This window comes from Heliangelus exortis, chromosome 3, assembly GCF_036169615.1.
Source record: "Heliangelus exortis chromosome 3, bHelExo1.hap1, whole genome shotgun sequence".
NCBI classification, from domain to species: domain Eukaryota; kingdom Metazoa; phylum Chordata; class Aves; order Apodiformes; family Trochilidae; genus Heliangelus; species Heliangelus exortis.
This window is the reverse complement of record NC_092424.1, coordinates 32,048,056-32,068,548: the sequence shown is the minus strand read 5'-3', so window position 1 is coordinate 32,068,548 and position 20,493 is coordinate 32,048,056. Positions and strand designations below refer to the sequence as shown.

General features: G+C 38.7%; 1 protein-coding gene across 3 annotated transcripts in view; it reads left to right on the top strand.

The window, feature by feature from the left end:
• COQ8A (coenzyme Q8A) overlaps positions 1-20,493 on the top strand; it is a 46,644-nt gene that overhangs the window by 3,328 nt on the left and 22,823 nt on the right. For 2 of the 3 annotated variants that reach the window (XM_071739887.1, XM_071739888.1), the window contains exons 2-5: positions 11,079-11,268; positions 14,817-15,227; positions 16,403-16,469; positions 20,156-20,230. In XM_071739887.1, the coding sequence (XP_071595988.1) occupies positions 11,092-11,268; positions 14,817-15,227; positions 16,403-16,469; positions 20,156-20,230 (730 nt within the window). In that variant the 5' untranslated portion in view covers positions 11,079-11,091. Of the gene's footprint in view, positions 1-11,073; positions 11,269-14,816; positions 15,228-16,402; positions 16,470-20,155; positions 20,231-20,493 lie in introns of all 3 variants that reach the window. The other variant, XM_071739886.1, reaches the window with a different exon arrangement.

Below are 20,493 nucleotides of genomic sequence, written 5' to 3'. Positions count from 1 at the left end.
TTTAATGTTTTTCATCAGTCAGTAGAGATGTAGAACTAATTGAATCATCTTTTATTTCCAGTTACTCAGTGTCTGAAGTGTTCTATGTGCTTCTGACAGAGTAGAAAATAACACTGCTTGCTCTGAAAAACTTAGGCATGGAGCAGATTTCTAGAAACTTTACGGATTTATATGCCTGCTTAAGTAAGTCCACACAATATCCAGTTAAAAGAATTTTTTTTGTTTTGCTTTTTTTGTTTTGCTTTTTTTGTTTTGCTTTTTTTGTTTTGCTTTTTTTGTTTTGCTTTTTTTGTTTTGCTTTTTTTGTTTTGCTTTTTTTGTTTTGCTTTTTTTGTTTTGCTTTTTTTGTTTTGCTTTTTTTGTTTTGCTTTTTTTGTTTTGCTTTTTTTGTTTTGCTTTTTTTGTTTTGCTTTTTTTGTTTTGCTTTTTTTGTTTTGCTTTTTTTGTTTTGCTTTTTTTGTTTTGCTTTTTTTGTTTTGCTTTTTTTGTTTTGCTTTTTTTGTTTTGCTTTTTTTGTTTTGCTTTTTTTTGTTTTGCTTTTTTTTGTTTTGCTTTTTTTTGTTTTGCTTTTTTTTGTTTTGCTTTTTTTTGTTTTGCTTTTTTTTGTTTTGCTTTTTTTGTTTTGCTTTTTTTTTGATTTTTTTTTTGCTTTTTTTTGTTTTGCTTTTTTTTGTTTTGCTTTTTTGTTTTGCTTTTTTGTTTTGCTTTTTTTTGTTTTGCTTTTTTTTGTTTTGCTTTTTTTTGTTTTGCTTTTTTTGTTTTGCTTTTTTTTGTTTTGCTTTTTTTGTTTTGCTTTTTTTTGTTTTGCTTTTTTTTGTTTTGCTTTTTTTTGTTTTGCTTTTTTTGTTTTGCTTTTTTTTGTTTTGCTTTTTTTTGCTTTGCTTTTTTTTGCTTTGCTTTTTTTTTGCTTTGCTTTTTTTTTGCTTTGCTTTTTTTTTGCTTTGCTTTTTTTTTGCTTTGCTTTTTTTTTGCTTTGCTTTTTTTTTGCTTTGCTTTTTTTTTGCTTTGCTTTTTTTTTGCTTTGCTTTTTTTTTGCTTTGCTTTTTTTTTGCTTTGCTTTTTTTTTGCTTTGCTTTTTTTTTGCTTTGCTTTTTTTTTGCTTTGCTTTTTTTTTGCTTTGCTTTTTTTTTGCTTTGCTTTTTTTTTGCTTTGCTTTTTTTTTGCTTTGCTTTTTTTTTGCTTTGCTTTTTTTTTGCTTTGCTTTTTTTTTGCTTTGCTTTTTTTTTGCTTTGCTTTTTTTTTGCTTTGCTTTTTTTTTGCTTTGCTTTTTTTTTGCTTTGCTTTTTTTTTGCTTTGCTTTTTTTTTGCTTTGCTTTTTTTTTGCTTTGCTTTTTTTTTGCTTTGCTTTTTTTTTGCTTTGCTTTTTTTTTGCTTTGCTTTTTTTTTGCTTTGCTTTTTTTTTGCTTTGCTTTTTTTTTGCTTTGCTTTTTTTTTGCTTTGCTTTTTTTTTGCTTTGCTTTTTTTTTGCTTTGCTTTTTTTTTGCTTTGCTTTTTTTTTGCTTTGCTTTTTTTTTGCTTTGCTTTTTTTTTGCTTTGCTTTTTTTTTGCTTTGCTTTTTTTTTGCTTTGCTTTTTTTTTGCTTTGCTTTTTTTTTGCTTTGCTTTTTTTTTGCTTTGCTTTTTTTTTGCTTTGCTTTTTTTTTGCTTTGCTTTTTTTTTGCTTTGCTTTTTTTTTGCTTTGCTTTTTTTTTGCTTTGCTTTTTTTTTGCTTTGCTTTTTTTTTGCTTTGCTTTTTTTTTGCTTTGCTTTTTTTTTGCTTTGCTTTTTTTTTGCTTTGCTTTTTTTTTGCTTTGCTTTTTTTTTGCTTTGCTTTTTTTTTGCTTTGCTTTTTTTTTGCTTTGCTTTTTTTTTGCTTTGCTTTTTTTTTGCTTTGCTTTTTTTTTGCTTTGCTTTTTTTTTGCTTTGCTTTTTTTTTGCTTTGCTTTTTTTTTGCTTTGCTTTTTTTTTGCTTTGCTTTTTTTTTGCTTTGCTTTTTTTTTGCTTTGCTTTTTTTTTGCTTTGCTTTTTTTTTGCTTTGCTTTTTTTTTGCTTTGCTTTTTTTTTGCTTTGCTTTTTTTTTGCTTTGCTTTTTTTTTGCTTTGCTTTTTTTTTGCTTTGCTTTTTTTTTGCTTTGCTTTTTTTTTGCTTTGCTTTTTTTTTGCTTTGCTTTTTTTTTGCTTTGCTTTTTTTTTGCTTTGCTTTTTTTTTGCTTTGCTTTTTTTTTGCTTTGCTTTTTTTTTGCTTTGCTTTTTTTTTGCTTTGCTTTTTTTTTGCTTTGCTTTTTTTTTGCTTTGCTTTTTTTTTGCTTTGCTTTTTTTTTGCTTTGCTTTTTTCCTCGTGGAAAGGAGGAAAGTGAAAGGCTATGTCTTTTTCTTAAAGGCTGTACATTCTGTATGTAGAGACACCACAAAAGATGATCTGATCTGCTTGTGATCTGGGTGCTCCTGGAGCTGTTTTATGTTGTACAGGTGATTGCTTCCACTTAGTGTTCTCTTGCTGTGTTTGTTTTGCCTCTACAGTGTGTACTGGTTTTGTGTATAGATCAGATTTTTATTTATCTTTCGTGGCTATTCACATCCCCTTTTTCACCAGTTGCACACTTGGTTTTTTGGGTGTGGTGAGCAAGTTTGCTATAAAAGGGCATGATGTATTCTGACACATCACTGCTCCTCTACCATCTGAATTGTGCCACTTAGGAGTATTAAATCTTTGTTTTGGTTTGACATGGTCAAAGTGCTCATCAAGAGAATAATCAGGGCTAAGAGATGGAAGGGAGAATGACTGGACAGTAAGCTGCAAGTGGATCAAGTGTTTTAGAGAATTCTTCTAAAATCAGTAAGCCTGGAGATTTATATTGTACAGCAAAGTTTCATGGAGCTTGGTCATTCAGAGGCTCTGGGAGGTTTGGGATTTTCAAAGATGCCTACGTAAGTTGCTTGAAACTTTGGTCCTTCTTTGGTTCTTTATTATGTTATATAGAATATGATTTCATAAAATCTGTACAAGGAGAGCATAAGTAATTGCAGATTACAGATTTTGTATCAGGTAGGAAAGTTTGCAGATTAGGTTTAGTACTATGCTATGTGAAATACAGTGCTCATTACTCTTATTTACCCTACCTTCAAAAGTACATGTATGTGGTAAGTAGAGTCTGAGGACTGTGGCAGAGCTGTGATGAACTGTAGGTTCTTATAGGCCATGTTCCCTTTCCTCCCAGAGGTCAATTTATGTTGTTTCGAATTAGCTTTTTTACCTCTCTTCCATCCTGTTTTTCCTCTTTGTACAAAGAGGTGTTGGTACCACAAAAAATAAAGCTCCTGTAGCTAGGGTGATGGTGCGTAAGGGGGCTATGAATAGATTGAGGTGTTGTAGGTTACTAAATTTAAACTCAACCCTAGCTTCCAGGGCAAAGTTGAAAGTCATGGGATCTGTACAGACATCTATTTCTTCAGGATTGATTGTGGGAGGCTGTGGTGTTTGACCTTCTGTTCACAGTGATAACAGAAGGGTTATGCTCACCATGTGAGCAGAGGATATGTGTATGCCACCAGAAAAGACATGCATGGGGTGCCTCTTACTGATTTTGTAATGTTATGACAAACCCTAACCCTAGACATTTCATAAAATCCAGGTGTACAAAAGGGGTAATAAGTAAAATATCTTCTTAGAGCTTGGAAAGACAGATGTACATGACAGCTACGGGTGTGTCTAGTTTTCCAGAAGCCTATAATTAGGAAGGTACTGACTAGAAGCCATTGCTGGTGTGTTATATTGTAATATAGATACAACCTAATAATGGACCACTAAGATGGCAAAGCTAGCTATAAATTCTTGTATCTTACTGCTCTGAAGTGGAATATATTTAAAAGATACACAGGTATAGGCTGTGTGCTGTAAGGATCAGTGTACTCTGGAGAGAGCTGTGGCTTCATCCGTAACCCTGTCACTGACATGCAGTGTGATTTTTGGATAAACTACTTGTTCTCCCCCAAAATAACTTTGATATCAGTCTGCTTTCTTTAGCTTTTTGAGATCTGTGAGTGAAGTGTGATGTGTGTTTAAATGCAAGAGGAAGAGCTGCTCTTTTTCTCAATTTTTTCCAAAAATAACGGTGTATTTAAGTCTAAAGGAACGCACATTTATTATGAGGCATAGCTTTTTATTAGTTTCCACCTCCCAAATTGGACTCAGTGTGCTTTCAGAAAGCTTATACTTCCAAATTAGAACGATTACAATATAATGGTGTATGTCAAAAAAACCAACCAACCAAAAAAACCTCTGTAAACTGATAACCTTGCTCTTTTATACTCTTCTGGTTCAGAGCATGAGGCTGGTGGGGAGCTCTTTTGATTGCCTGTGCAAAGCTTAATGGTGCAGAGATGTACATCAGATGACAAACTGAGCTCTAGTGGTCTCTTCTGCCCTAACTAGTGAAGTGACTCGAAGAGCTTAGAGCTGCTCTGCAGACTGGTGGGAGGGACAGATGTTTGTAGTGTTTAATTTTTGTTTGAAGTACAATGTTTAGATTTGATCAGTGTGGAGCTTTAGTGTAACCTTTTTACAAATCTCACTAATTAGAGTTGTTCCATATGGATACGTGGGATATTTCTTTTAAAGTGATGCTGCATGCTAGCAATGACAGAGGAATGACTTTGATCTAATGAACTGTGCTGTTGTGTAAGCTTGCCGTAAAACCAAATAAAGGTGTAAATTCAGCTTGTAGTATTTTTATTTCTTGAGTATATGCTTCAAGTACAGTATCTGCCTGAATCTCATTAACATGTGTTTTGTGGTCATGCTCCACCTTCATTCCAACAAGGACAACAGAATATTAAAATCGAAGATCCACATGCATTGGAAGTAACTTTAATCACATATTTTATCAGAATTATTCATGGCTTTGAGCAATGTAGAAGATGCAGTGCAATGGCTTCTTCTAAGCACTGCTCAATACATAAAAAGAGGAAAACTTGCATTTTCCTTGGCTTCTTTTGTTCTTTCTTTCTTTTTTGTAACATAAGTGAGACAAAGACAGGATATTAGATACAACTCTGGGTTCGCCCAGCAGTCCAAATAGTACATCTTGAAAGACTACAAATGAGGGAAAAGGAACATGTTTTGTGCCCTGACTGCAAGTACTTGTTTCCCAGGAGAATATACAGATTAATTCTTGAGGGGGAAAAACAACAGGTAAGCAAGTAGCCTTAAAATCACAGCAAGTTGAACCTACCTCAGTATAATGTGAAACAATGTATGCCCAGGTTGGAATGCATTAGTATATGACAAGACATAGTAGAGGAAGTGGCCTATAATGAGGGAATGTTCTCTTCTACTAGGATCTTAATTGTGAGTTAATTATTTCTAGATCCGTGGCCAGAGTAGAAAAAGACTTAATTCCAGGCACCTGACCTCTGACTATGCTTTTGCATGTCCCCAGATGTCCTGAAAGCATAGACCACAACATTCATTTAGCACAGTGATTGTTTCAGTGCCTAAAATAAAGCAGACTGCTTTCTTTTAAAGTGTTCAGGCATTCTTTTTGTTGTGTGTCAAGCCATTTATGGAGAAAACTCCTTGTACTGGGTTTAGAACTAGCTGTCCTTCTGAATTTTGGTGGAAAGATGAATTTGTCTGCCAAGCAGCCTGCTTTTATGGGTATATGTACTGCTATTTTAATGATTAGAGAATGAATAAGTTCCACCTGCCCTTCAAAAGTATTTGTTTTAAATGACACTGGCAAACTGCTTTGTGCAAGGGTAATTGTCAAGCAGCTTTCAGAGACCTGATAAATTCAACCTTAAGGAGGGGTGAGTCAAAGCCACAGGGCAGGACTCAAGTATAGGAGTCTGCAGTTTGGTTGTAGATCTTTAAAGACATTTCTCTTAGAGCTCCAGTGTGTGGGAGCTTTGGGCAGGGGGACAATAAGGGATAAGCAAGGTAGATCTTCCTGATTTAAAGGATGATGGCAAATTTCTCCTTTTGAAATGCAGTTCTTTTCAGTGCCTTGCATGCTTAAAATTTGGGTCAGCTGCAACTCGGGTAATCCAGATAATGAAAATACGTCTAGGCAAGGGCCTGGAAATCTCATTTCAAAGGAACTGATGAGGAGGTGTGTGATAGAACAAAGCTGTGAGTGAAAGGACCACATGAAAGGGCTGGTATGGCAACACACGTAAAAAGAAATGGAAAAATCTAAAGATCAGTTACAGAACAACTTAATGAATAGGACTTATTTTGAAATTAGTCTACTGGTGGTTTATAGCCACAGAACAAACTGCTGAGTACCTTATCTTTATCTTGTTTGGGGTGTTTATTATTTTTATTTCACACTGCTGCCACGCTTACTCTGATGGTGTGGGTGGTTATAACACTGATTCCAGGGTTTAAATACAACTAAGATAACCATGATTATGATAATAGAAAGTGGGGGAACTCTTTGTTTCCTTTGGAAGCATGATATTTGTCTGCTTTACTGCCTGTCTATCCCAATATTTTTCATTTTAATCTCATTGATTTAAAAGAAAGATTGGAGATAAAGGAATTAGTTAAAACTTCTGTAGACCTGAGGGATGGAATATAGGCTACTGTAAAACTGCCGGGGTTTTGGTGTGGTTTTTTTTGTTTGTTTGTTTTAAATTATTCAACAGCAGAAAGTTTAATTCTTGGGTAGAAAACAAACTGTAAAAAAAATACCTTTACACAGAAAGAGGCTGTGTTGTCTCACACAACAAATGTCAAAAAATGTTTCTGGATGACTAGAAGTACCTTTGTGTTTCAGCTTAGTCCTATATATGTGTGTGTGTGTGCATATTTATCTGTCTATATGAGTAAAGTTTTTGGCTGTACAAGCATCTGGAAAAAAGCAGATGAAATACAAACTGGTCTGTTTGTCTGTAACAGCATGTTAGAATATGGCAATGAATGGAGGGTTATGTTTTGAAAATAGTGCAAATAGAAGAATTTATTTGTTGCCTGCTGTGAGGCCTTGTGTTTCGGTTATGGTCCTGTGATACTCTGAGTGTCTCATTATAGTTGCTTACATCTTTACTCCACTAGTTTGTCTTGTTGAAGAAGGGAGGAAATGTGCTATGGTTAGTTGCTAGAAGACAGTGGCTTGTGAAACTGGTGATTGTTGCATATAGGAACATCCCAGGCACTGATTCAATTCTGTCATTACAGCAGGACTCAAAATCTGGTATAATGTCAGGAGATGGTTTACCCATTGGTATGGCATCTAACATATACCAGCCCCTCTGCCTGCTCTGTAGATCTTGCCTGGTGTCTGAAGATGACTTAGCTCTAAGCTGCTCATGCTGGAAGATGCGAGTGTTTTCCAGTGTCAGTCAACTATTAAGTCGATTGTGCAATAATTGTGACCCTGTCTATTCTTGGAAAATAACTCCTGGTTGCCACATGTCAGCCCTCTTCAGTCCAGGTTAGCAGGCATTTTGACAGCTTGCGTAGGCATGAGCAACTTGTCCATACTGAAAGCCAGCAGTACCCTACTTCACTATTGCTAGACCACGAGTCCTCAGGGGACAGGTCAAGTGTGATATAGACTTCGTACACTTGGACCAGTTTTGCTTGAACCACTCCTTTAATCTGTGTTGGATAGAGCTGCTTGTGCTGTTCATTTGTTGATTTAGTAGGGGTACGTAAGAATAGAACTTGTGTGTGAGTGGGAAAATCCTTTGTCCTTCTGTAACTGGGTATCAGCAGAAGTGTATTGCTGAGGATATCTACCAGTCTTGGAATTCTGTGTTTCCTCTGTCTTTCAGTTTTTGTGTCTCATGTCTTTGCTTTTGTGCATATTGATTTTTCAATGAAGAAAAAAGGTGATTTTCCTAATTCTTGATTATTTTTTTGTCTGTAGCCTTTTCCCATCTTGATTACCTAGTACGTATTTCCTTTAATGCTTCTCCCTTCTGGCTGTGGTAACATTGTTAGTCTCTGCTTTCTGTGTCCTTCCCAGAATAAAAACCCAAAGTGCCCTGCTAAATGTAGAACCTACAAAACTAGGTAACCTCTGATTTTTTTCCACTTAAGTTCCACTTAATTCTTCCAATATCAGTTCTCTTCTGATTGCATTTTTTAGCTCTCACCTTCATGTTGCTTGATGATTCACGTTACCTGAATGTTTTCTTGCTCTTGATGCCTAATGCCAAAGAATTAATCATTGCAGCATAGTTATTTTTGTTTCCTCTGTTTTTCCTTGACTGTGCTTTGTAAAGGCGAGAACTTGGTGTACCAAAGATGAGGAACTGGAAAAAGATGGCTTGCATACACAATTCTGTTAAAAAAGCAGGGGCATGGTCCCACTTCTGAAAATAAATTCCTCCTCCTCAGCCTTTGTTGGTGACTTTCCTTGACTTTGAACTATGAAGTCTTTGTTGAGCCATGCCTTGCCTTTGTGATTGTACTATAGTTTCTGTTTGGGATTATGAGCTATCTGCAGAAAATCTGAAAGATAACTGAGAACAGCAAGTCAGTTGCCTGTAGGTTTGTGTTTCCCATGCAGAGGCTTGGGTTTCACCAAGGTGCTATAGTAAGTGGCTTGTAATAGCCTGTCCATTGGCAGTGCTGCATAGGAGCATGTTACTGATGCTTCTGAGCTAACAAACCACTTTCATTGTATCTAGGTGGTTATTATAATAGCAGAGAAAATGGGGATGATAGCATGGAAGTCAGGAGGATATTGTTAGCAATGTGCTTAGTGCTTTTATAGCCAAACCTATAACAGGCAGTTGGTCCTCTTTGCTTGTTGATATTTTTAGGAATTGGGCTTGAACACATATTGTGTATTGTGCAATCTATTTTTTGTGTTTGTGGTTGCATTAGCTTCTATTAAATTTTGCTAGAAGATTTATTTACTTTAAAATACACATTTAGCATATCATAACTGTCACATCAAGATAAGTCCTGCTGTTTTGGAATGAAAGGAGGATATGGTTTTAGTATTGTTGGTTAGAAAGAGTCCATGTTAAAAGTGGATGTTTTTGTGTGTGCTGTCTGACTGGATGCTGATCTATATTGCGTTACCTTTTGTTTCCCTTCTTGGGAGGGAGGAAATAGAATGAATTTTTAGCATTTAGTCTTTCCTGTGATTCCAATACTTGCAACTACAAAAAGGACTTTCTTCTTACTAGTGGCAACCTTTGAATGCTGTTATTTCAGCTAGGGCAGTACTGTGTTGTTGGCTGCTTTATTTTTCTGGCTCTGAATTTCAGGAACTGCTTGCAAACACTTTGAGAGCCACGTGGAAATTTCCACTGTGAAGATGTGGAGGGGAAAAAACACCTCCTGTTGATATAGTACATTTCCTTACCTGACAGGCAGCTTTCAAATTTAAAAGTGCATTATACAATATCAAAGCTAACCCTAGTGATTAAGCTCTGGAGAGAGTCAGGAGTAGCACTTCTTACAGGTCTGGAGTGTATGAATAGGCCTAGTAAAGGTAACCACAGAATAATGACCTGGGTAGGCTTGATTCTTGATTTTTTTGCATTAAGCCCAGATTGATTTTGAACACAACAACTGTACTTAAATTATGTAACGTATAACACTCATTTCCTGGCTACAGTGGTTGTTCCTGAATTTGTTCACCAACAGTTGAACAAATATTCCAGTAATGGGTTTACCCTGTGTTAACATAATAATGTTTCTGAAATTCAGCTGTAGTAATCTATGTATCTCTTGTATAGTTACAGAAAATTCTGTACTTACCCAGAAATTTAGGTTTTCTTGCATGAGTGATACAGCAGACATGTTTGTGAGACAGGCTTTGTTTCTGAGAAGGCAGATGGCTCCACTTGCTTGTGCTTGCAGCAAGGGATAATCCTGTGTGGACTGTTACTCAGGATCACTTTTACTATTTGAATGTATTAATGCTTATAGTAGTAGTGCATATGTGAATGTTGAGAGTTCGTCTTCTAAAAATTAATTACTACCTGTGTACCTACCTAGGAAATAATTTAAATACATTAACTTAACTTTAAACTAGTGCTCGGTATCTGTTGTAGCCATAACACTTTTTCTTGAAATGATGATGAAGATTGGATTTTGGATTACTGTTTGGATTACATTTAGCCTTAGTCTGCACCTTGTACCAACTGAATGCTTCTGATGTGTCTGGGCATGCAACTGGAAGTGTGACCCTTATTGTGCTTTAAAGATGTGGAAGATGAGTGAGATAACCAGGTGAAAAATATCTCCCTTTCAAAATGGTTTAAGACCCCCAGCCACTCCTGGTATTCTTAAACATGAACCACAGCAATGTATAAGAGCTGGTGTCCCAAGCCTGAGACTTGGTTCTAGGCAGAGACAAAGGAATCAGTGATACTTCTTATCAGACACATTCTATGCTGCATCTTGCAGTGTCCAGTTTGTATTTGAAGACACTAAAATTGCAGACTGCTGTGAATCTGAGCAGGAGTGACCCTTGAACAGGAGGAGGGACCAAGTCAAAAATTTAGCACTGTAGTGCATAGCTTTGCAAATGCTGTGGTGAGTAGGTATTCTGACCATACTTAAGTTTCCAATTAAAAGTATCAGAGCAATCTACAAGTTGGGGATTGAGTAGACTACCCTTGGAGGATAGGCAAACTTACTCATTGGTGTGGGAGTGAAGAAATTTAATTATGTAAAATGAGCAAGAATAGGATGCAAGGGTTGTCAGTATGCTTCATCTGTTCTATCAGGCATTGAGAATATGTTCCAGGACCTGATAGTAATTAAAGGTCAAATGCTAATGCTTTTAATACTTTCCAGACATCTGGAAGGAATCAGGACTGTCTCTGCAGTCTACTGACATTTACCTGCCATTGCTTCCCTTTACTTGAATATTTGTGTGGAGTCTTAAATGTCGTAACTTAGGAACAATCATAAGGAGTGTTCTGGCTTTACCTGGCAGGATCAGCTAACAAGCTGTCATTCAGGCTGGCCTGTGTGCCAAATGAGTTCCAGTGGTGACTTGTGTCCAAAGAAGAAAGATTGTCTGGGATATGCTATGGGCTCTTAGGTGACCTGAAACTGGTTACAAACTTGTTCCTTGACTGCTTGCTTTCTTCCTCCTACATTTTCCTTTTTCATCTTTCAGCACAGAAAGACATCAGTCATGGCAGGTGATGCCATCATGGTCATGAGAGGCTTGACAAAGCTTAGTAAAGCAGTCCTAGAAACCCAAGCAGGACAGCTTCGGCAGGTGCTCCTTGGAGGCGATGTGGTTACCATTGCAAGGTCTCTCCAGGCTACTGCTGAAGAACAGTTCAGTTCTGCCTTGGGGAAAATGCAGGTAAGCAAAGCTCTTTGTGCACAGTGTAGTCTGATGTTTTGGGTTTCCTCCAGGTACTTTGAGAGCGATCAGAAACTCTCAACATGGTCTAGAACCTAGCTATGAAGTGCTCTATTGATAACACAGATTTGCAGTGCTCTGGGAATTCTCCAGAGTTTCTGTGGTGTACAGTAGGTGCTGGAACAGGAATGGGAGGGTTATGTTACTATTTCCATTACTGAGTGCTGAAAAAATGTTCAAAATTAAGTACTCTGTTTACCTCATCTTGTCAAAGATAAAGCCTTTGTCCAGCATCCTGGTTATTTAATTTCATTTAAACTTCCATCAATGATTATATCTCTTTTGACTCTCAATGAGCTCTTTCAGAGTCAATTGTATTTATCTTAGTGCTGTTTCCTTTCTTAATACGATGGGCACACGTGATATTTTTCAGAATGGCTCAGGGCCAAGTGTTTGCATGTTCATCACTTAATCCCAGGCTGGATTCTCAGAACTGATTTTCAAAGGAGGAGCATAAATATGCTTTTTTGAAGAAGTAGCTTCTGTTATCAGACATGGGCATGAATTTAAGAGCTTTGCATTTGCTGTGTTGCCAGCACTTGAAAGTATGGGGCTTGTCTGTGGAAAAGAACTTCTCTTAATCAAAAAATATCATGCTGTGTCATCCTTCAGAAAGACAGTGTAGCTCAGTCATTTTTGAAGCTGAAACTGATGAGTGAGGCTTTCATTATTTTTATGCAATTTCCTTAGGCTATCCTAACAGTCTGTAGCTCTGGTCCTAGAATCTGGGCCTATGTGTCCTTGGTTTTAAGTTTGCAACAGAAATACCCTAAGTGTCTTTGTTTATGGGGACAGTATCTTGCCTTTTCCTCCTTTTGCATCCAAGAAGAGAGATGATAGCCTTCTTTTTCTGTGCAGGTCTCTGCACTAGAGAGGCTCTACAAGCAAAGAACACTTGCCCAGTATTCTATTGTTGCATGAGAAGCTGCTGCCAAAGCAGGGCTCAGTAACAAATCTGTAGTCTGAAGGTACAGTACTTTGTTTTGATGAGAGGGAAGTTTTTAAGTGACTGTATTTCACTTCTCTCAGTTTGTGCCAGGCTTTTGGCTGTCTGATGTGCTTTTTAAAAATTGGAGTGTAGAAGCAGAGAGGCCTTCTTGCTTGAAGTCATCAGTCAGTTTTGTGGCCACAGTTCCCATCTGTAGAGAACTTTCTCCTCTCCTTCTTCTGCTGGGATGTTAAGGTTTAGAATAGCACAAGACCTGCTGAATAACAGGAAAGACCATGTTCTGTTTTTCTGTAAGGAAAGTAAATGCAATTAGTGTTTAGGAAAGAGCCTAAAATATGCTGCCTGCTTGTCTGACCACATAGTCATAATTTCTTTTGTGACATTGCCACAGCTGAGGTAGGTGACTAGAATATTTCAAGTAATAAGTAAGCAGGAGATTATACTCTGCTGCTGACTTTTTTTTTTTAAAAAAAAATTTAATACATTGAAAAGTGGTGGGAAATACCCAGACTCAGCTCTTGCAGGTCAAGACAGAACACTGTCAGGAAAAGCTTGCCTTAATGTTGTTGTCTCTGATGCTGCTCGTCTTAAAGCCCAGATTTTTATTTATTTGTTTTCGAATTACAAAAAAACCTGCCATAATTTAGTGGTTGAATAAGAAAATATATTTTGCAGTTGGTTACGTCATGACCGTGAAAGGATGAACTTACTTTGCCTTAAGTAGGTGTATGGTATTGTTTTGAGTGGCTTTGGGCTTGAAAATGCTGACATTGCATGAATAGGGACAGGATAGAAATAGGGAGTGTGGTAGGGTAAGAACTGAATATTATATAATTTACTTTTTGTTATCCCTCCTAAGTATAACTGATGTGATACTGCAGCTCTCATCACCTGTTGTTTCTGAGGAGTGTATTGCTTCTAATGTACTCTGCAACTAGTGACTTTTTCTGGCAATATATGTAGGACAAGGTGTCTGCAGTTATGAGTATTTGAGAAGCTGTTACTGGTATCACAGAGAGGTGGTGGGATGGATCCCATGACTGAAACATGTGGAAGGCTGGGTATCAACTTTCAGGAAGGACAACAAGGGCAAAAGAGGAGATGGTGTCACTTTCTACATCACCGACCAGCTAGAGTCCGTGGGGCTTTGCCTGAGGATGGATGAGCTGACAGGCCCTATAGATTAGGGTTAAAGGAAAGTCAGGGCCAAGTGACATCACAGTGGGGGTATGCCATGGGCCACCCAACCAGGATGACCGAGTGGATTAGGCCCTCCTTAGACAGATAAAAGCTGCTTTGCACTCCCAAGCCATAGTCTTCACGGGGGACTTCAATCACCCTGACATCTGCTGGAGGGACAGCACAGCAAAGCACCAGCATTCAGTGAAGTTCCTAGAGTGCATTGATGACAACTCCCCTCTCCAAATGGTAGAGGAACCAACCAGAAAAGGAGCTTTGCTAGACCTTGTACTCACCAGTAGAGTCAGGCTGGTGAGCAATGTAAAACTTAATGGGAGACTAGGCTGCAGTGACCATGACACTGTATAATTCAGCATCCTTAGGGCAGTGACAAAAGTGTGAAGTAAGCTGATGACACTTGATTTTAAAAGGGCAGACTTTTGTCTCTTCAAACTTCTGCTTGGTAGAGTAGAATGGGGCAAAGTCCTGGATGGGAAGGAACCCAGAAAAGCTGGTCCATTTTCAAGGATTACCTTCTGTGTTTCTAGGATCAGTGTGTCCCAATGAAGAAGGAAGGAAGGAGTGCCAGGAGGCCTTCATGGATTAGCCAGGAGGACAGATACCCTGGGAAAAGCACAGAAAAGAAGTCATAGGAGCAAGAGATAAGATTAGGAAAGCAAAAGCACAGATAGAATTGGATCTGGCAAAGGTGGTTAAGGGCAACAAGAAAAATGTCTATAGGTATGTCAATAATAAGAGGAAGACTAGGGAAAATATGGGCACTCTCTTGATGGAAATAGGAGAGCTGGTCACCCAAGATGTAGAGAAAGCCAAGGTCCTCAATGACTGCTTTGTCTCTGTCTCCACTGGCAAGGACTCTGGTCACACCCTTCATGCTACAGAAGCTAAGGGCAGGGACTGGGAAAGGGGAGATCCACCCACTGTAGATGAAGAGCAGATTCAAGACTGCCCTAAGGAACTTGAGGGTGGACAAGTCCATGGGACCTGCTGGCATTCACTGACAGCTCTTGAAAGAACTGGTGGCCTTGAGTAACCTGATCCAGTGGGAGGTATCCTTGCCCATGCAGGGGTGTTGGAACTAGAAGATCTTTAAGGTCCCTTCCAACCTTAGCTATTCTATGAATTTGTCCCATTAGTGGGACTGAAAGGCTGCCAGCTATCTCAGATGTCTTCAGTATCTCTTTCTTTTTCCTGCCTGTTAATGTCTGCAGTGCCAGAGGCTCCACAAATTACCTACTGTGGAGACATGGCAGCCTAGCTGCCATGCTTAACCCTGAGGAACATGGTGGGGAGCAGGTTTTAAGTTATTTTCTTAAAATATTTCTGTTGTTCTTTACAGGAACTAGGCAAACAGCAGGAGAACCTAACTGATCTCAGTGAGGATTTTGGAAAAGATTATGACCTCTCAGCCCAAGAGCCATCAGATGCTTCAATGGACTTCTCCACTGCCCCCAGCAAGCCTCAGGAACACAGCGGTGAAGGCCCTTCTTATTCTTACACTACAAATGGGCCTTTTGGAAATGTTGGTGAGACTGGAGATTCTGGTGTGCATCAGAAGCCTTTCCCTCCCAGGGTGGATGCAAGGTTATTTGGAAGCTTTAGGGACCCTGGAAATCCTTTTGCTGCTGCCTTTGGGCAACATAGGGCTTTTCACCAAGACCATTCCTCTGTTAGTGGATTAACAGCTGAAGATATTGAGAAAGCCAGACAGGCCAAAGCTGGTTCAGAGCAGAAACCCTACAAACAGATGGTATGTTTTTGGTTTTGCTTGTTTGTTTATTTTTTCTTTTGAAATTAGGAATTCTTAGTAGTATGCTTTCTATACTGAATTGTCCATAATTACCTTCTCCTGTGTTTCTCTCATTCCCTCCACTATTCACTTCTCATTAACTCACATCTCTGTGGTGTTTATTCTGTCAAAAACTTTTCAATCTCTTCTTTCACACCTACCGCTTCTAGATCAGAAATTTTGATGTGAAAGCATGTTTAAAGAAGCATAGACATGGATAGACTGCAGTTTTTTATTGACAGAAACCTTTCTTTCATTCTGGTCTGTGAGGACTCTGTATTTATTGATGCATGTTACAGTAATGAAGGGTCTCAATTTCATCACAGATTTTGGATTGAATTGTTGAGGGGTTGGGCGTAAAGCTGTAGGCTACGAAGGTGTGAAGACTGACCTAAAGAATCTATCTTCTTTAAGGTCCCTGTTCTCTTCAGCCAGCTGTTTTGCTCTGGCTGTGAAGAATTAATTGGACCTAAGCTCCTCTCAAGTGAAGTCTGTGGCTTCCTGTGCTGTGTCTTGCACTCCTAGAGGTGGAGGGAATGCTGCCCTGAGCATTAGTAGACTGGAGAGTAGCATATCGCACAGTAGTTGATTTAGTGCCTTATGCCCTTGTTTGAGACAGCACAGAAAGCCCACAGCAGAATTCAAAGTGGAAATACTTGCTGTGTACTCTGACCTTTTGCCTCCTTCCCCAGGGGAAGGATCAAATGCTTCTGTGGGTTCACTCACTCAATATATTGCTTTGAATCTGCATGCTTCTTTGCTCCAGCTTTTGTGTGTGAACCTGATAACCTTCCATGAGTTTTAATTCCATGTGTGGAAGGAAACTTGGGCTTGCATTGCATTGCTTCTCCAAGTTCAAAATATAAGGGCTGCTGAGGTGAGAGTAAAATGTCTTTCTCACCCTTAATGTCCATTCCTCTGCTTAGTGCCTTTTTCAGTTCATGGTGTGTCTGTTCACTTGAAAATGCCACAACATACACAAGGTTTGGTGTTAAGAAAAGCTTTCTGTAGCACAGAGTTGTGTAAGTGCTTTCAAAGTTGCTCTCTGAATTTGCAGGTTTCTGACCATATGCCCAGTTCATTTGTGGCTTTCTTTTTGTTTTGTTTTCCTTTTCCCCCCCCTCTTTCTACTGCAGCTCAGTGAGCGGGCTCGGGAGAGGAAGGTTCCTGTCACAAGGATTGGCCGGCTCGCCAACTTTGGAGGTCTGTTTGTATACCCGTATTTGTGAAGTCACTATGCTTGCACATATGGATTAATGTGGCTGGCTATGACAATGCTCCTGTTTAAGCATTAGTTGCTTCTGTTTTGTAGTTGAGCTTGCTAATGGGAAAGTGCTTTCCCACAAAATGTTGATGAGCTCAAAGCTTGGTTTGAGCTTTTTGATTACAGCTGCGTATCCTGGCCTGTAGTCAGAATGAATGAGGTTATACTTTGAATCCTGTGTTCTGTCACTTTTTTATATCTAACTGCTGCTGTGGCAAAGAAAAAAGCTCCCTACCTAAACAGACCTTTCAGATGCATTCAGAAAGCTACCTGTAAACAAGAACTATATGGGTTTTCAGGTGGAGGTTGTTCTCCAGTCTGTACAACTACCCTGGTTATGCATATATGATTTCACTTTATCGAGGAAGCTCTCCTTCTAGTCTTTATGCTGTTACTGTCAAGCAGAGGCAGCTGGAACAGCTGTTATTTTAAGTAATTTTTTCTTGAACTTGCTACTTCTCCAATATCCTTTTGTTGTTGATTTTTGGGGATGGAGAGGTGATAATAGTCAAGGTTTGATTTACTTCACCATTGCTTATAAGTAATTTTCTTAAGGGAAGGATGTCAAGTAGACTAAATGTTTCAAAGCTTAGTAACAGGTGAATTGGAAGTTCCCTGCACCTGCATAGCATGTGTTCACTCCAGTACCTTTCCTTTTGTCAGAAATAAGGTATAGGCTGATTTAATGTCTTTGATTACATTACTGGTTTTGGGGAGCACCTGCTGCTGCTGAGGGGTAACAGTTAACAGCTGGAAGAATGCATTTTGCAGTGGATATGACTGTTAACATGTTGAAAAATAGTGACCCAGTTCCATCCATGCTTCCTAGGACATTCAGATGGTTAGAATTAAACAAAGGATGGTAGGGTTGGAGGGTGATTATATCCTGCTCCATCAACAGCTTCTTCACATTGCCTTCAAAATAATTAAGGTCAGGAGGGTGCTACATATCCACGAGGGACTGTAGATTGGACTAACATTTTTGTGTACAATATATTTCTTCTGTTGCTTTGAGGTGCCATCTTCATTTGAACACTTCAGGAGAGCACTGAGGAAAATTTAATGTTTGAGGTAGATTCTTCTGCTACCACTTCCACACCAATCGAACTGTCAATTGAATCTCACTTTTCTTTGTGAGATAAATTCCATTTTTTTCTTTATTTCCATATTACAACATCATTTCAGACTTGGAGAAGATGGGAAGATGTTGAATAGGTCAAAAGCAGAGTTATGTAACTATTCTTGACATTTAGATAGCTGAATTCCCATCCTGTTCACACTTGACCCATCCTGTTCACGCTTGACTCATTCTTCCTGTCTTTCCATGTGTGGTTCTGTCAGGTTTTTTGTTTGTTTTTGGTTGGTGGTTTTTTTGGTTTTTTTTTGTTTGGTTTTTTTTTTTTTGTCCCCCTGATGTTATAGGGGATATTGATCTCTCAGCTGTGGTGTGAGGACACTCTGGTAAGTAATGGACAAATACAAATGAGGATCAGGACTCAGAAATCTTGGACTGCAGAGTTTGTCTGCCTTCTTACCTCTTCTGATTGCAAAGAATATTTTGTTGGAAAGGCTGAAGATCTTTTTCTCCACTGCTTGCATGTAACACTGAGATAATGTTCCTCTGAAATCAGCCCAAGGTCCTCTACCGAACTTCTTTATCCTTTATATATAATCTTTATATGCATCTTGCAGCAGCTGGAGGGATTGCTGGTAGCTGTATTTATAGGACCATCCTTGATTTTTGTTTATTCTATTTTTAACTTCCAAGGATTGAAATTGGTAATGCAAAGTTTTCTGCAGTTTTTTGCTGCATGCTTGTTTTGTATCTTTATGGGTCATCAATTCTACTTGCATAGTTCTTGATCTTTTCTTTATTTCCATTCTCCATTCCTTGCACCATCTTGACATTTCTAAGCATTTTGTCTCCCATAGTCATATTCCTGGTTTGCAAGTTTGTTAATGATACAATAAGGTACTTTTAAAATAAATAGTATTCAGGAAGCTTGCAGTAAAGTTTAGATCTAATGTGACTGTAGCAGTTTTGCAAAACAAGGCCCACAAAACCAGCTAGCCTCTTCATGTATGTTACTAAAGTATAATATTAAAGTGATTGACCTGTCATTGTGGCTTTCTTCTATTGAATATTTGATGCTCAGAAAGCTAGTGGAAATCAATGCACAGGTATCTGCAACTTGTAATATATTCTACGTGGTGCTTGCTGTGTTTGACATGACCAAAACTAGGGCACAGGGTGCGCCAGGGGAAAGTCAGAGAATCACAGAATGGTAGGAGTTGAAAGGGACCTCTGGAGTTTTAGTTGAACCCCCTTGGCAGAGCAGGTTCCTCTAGAGTAGGATGCACAGATGGCACCCAGGCAGGTTTTGAATGTCCTCAAAGGCTGAGATTCTACCACCTCTCTGGAGAGTCTGTTCCAGTGCTCTGTTGCACTTACAGTAAAGCAATTATTTGACGAGAGAGAATAAAAACTCCCTGTGCAAGGTTCGACTTGCTTGTGCCCAGGCTTCCTCACTTCAGACTACAAAACATGTGCATGACTTTCCTTCCTCACACATGCACAAAATGCTTTGTGCTGGTTAGCTTTGTCTCCATCATTCTACTCATGTCCTCCGGTTTTAACTTGGAAGCTGTCCTGTAGTGCCTCACAGAGGACTTGAGGTGCTGGGAAAACAGGCACACCCAGTAGTGCTAGCACTGTAAGAGTAAGGCACGGCAGGATGCACCTTTGCTCAAGAGATGTGAAGGAGCACCGTGTAATTTATTATCCAGAAAAATAAATACTTTGAAGTTGGGAAGGCAGTGAGACCTTTGCTAGTATAGATTACTATGTGATTGTATCTGTGTGTCTTTGATCAGGTTAGTGAAGGCAGGTAATGCTGCTTTTGTAGTCGTAGTTTTATTTGTGGCTGTGAGACAATGCCCTACAATTCACTGCTTGCAAGGGTGATAGTGCACGAGGTGGTGTTTGGTCTCCTGGTCTTAACTGTTGCTGTGCAGGGTTAAAGCATAGCTCTTTGGAATTGTAGGTTACAACACTGCTTGTATAACGTGTGCCTAAGGAAGAACGTTTTCTGTTCATAGGTGATGAGCACATGAAGTAAAAGACAGCTAATGAACACTAGTAAACTTGAATGCTTATAATGTAGGGTCACAGATCCTTAAACTCTTGACAGTGGCTGAGTTTGGCTTCCCCCTAGTGTGGTGGCGTGGTGGAGAGTGAGAGGGGATATTATCTTCTTTCCTTAGAATTGTACTTTGAGAACCATGTTTGTAAGATTTTTTTTTTTTTTCTTCTAAACTCTACAATGTGAGTCTACAGCAGGACCTCAGCCAGAGCACAGGGTTTTGAGAAGCACTTTTTGGCACACTTCATAAAAGCTTGACATCCCAGACTGGCCATGCCTGTGATAGCTGGCTGGCATGCTGGGCTGAAGAAATACAGGAGAAAACATCAATGTCAAGCTTGAAAATTTCTACATTACAAAAGCCAGGATGGTCTAATCAAACTGCTTTGCTTCTGTGCATTTAACAGTGTGGCTTGGTTAATTACAAAAAATGCCTCTGTATGTGGCATGGCCAGTCTAACCTGGGTCATTTTATTTTAAAGGACTAGCTGTTGGTCTTGGCATTGGGGCATTAGCAGAAGTTGCAAAGAAGAGCCTTAGACCTGAGGAACGCAATGGTAAGTCCTTTCTACATCTTTTTTTTTTTTTTTTTTTTTTTTCCCCCCTGCTGGCACAGTTCATCTGCATTTGCAAGATGTTATTATTTTAAAACCTAGGACTTTGAAACTGTCAGAATAACAGGGGGATACAGGTAGTTCTTTTATTTTTAAGATATTCCTTCTCTGCCTCCAGACTCTTCTCCCATCTAAATATACCACATCCTCACTACATAGGTAGAGGTGAGGTATATGCGAGAGGATGGGTTTATTCTAGCACAATT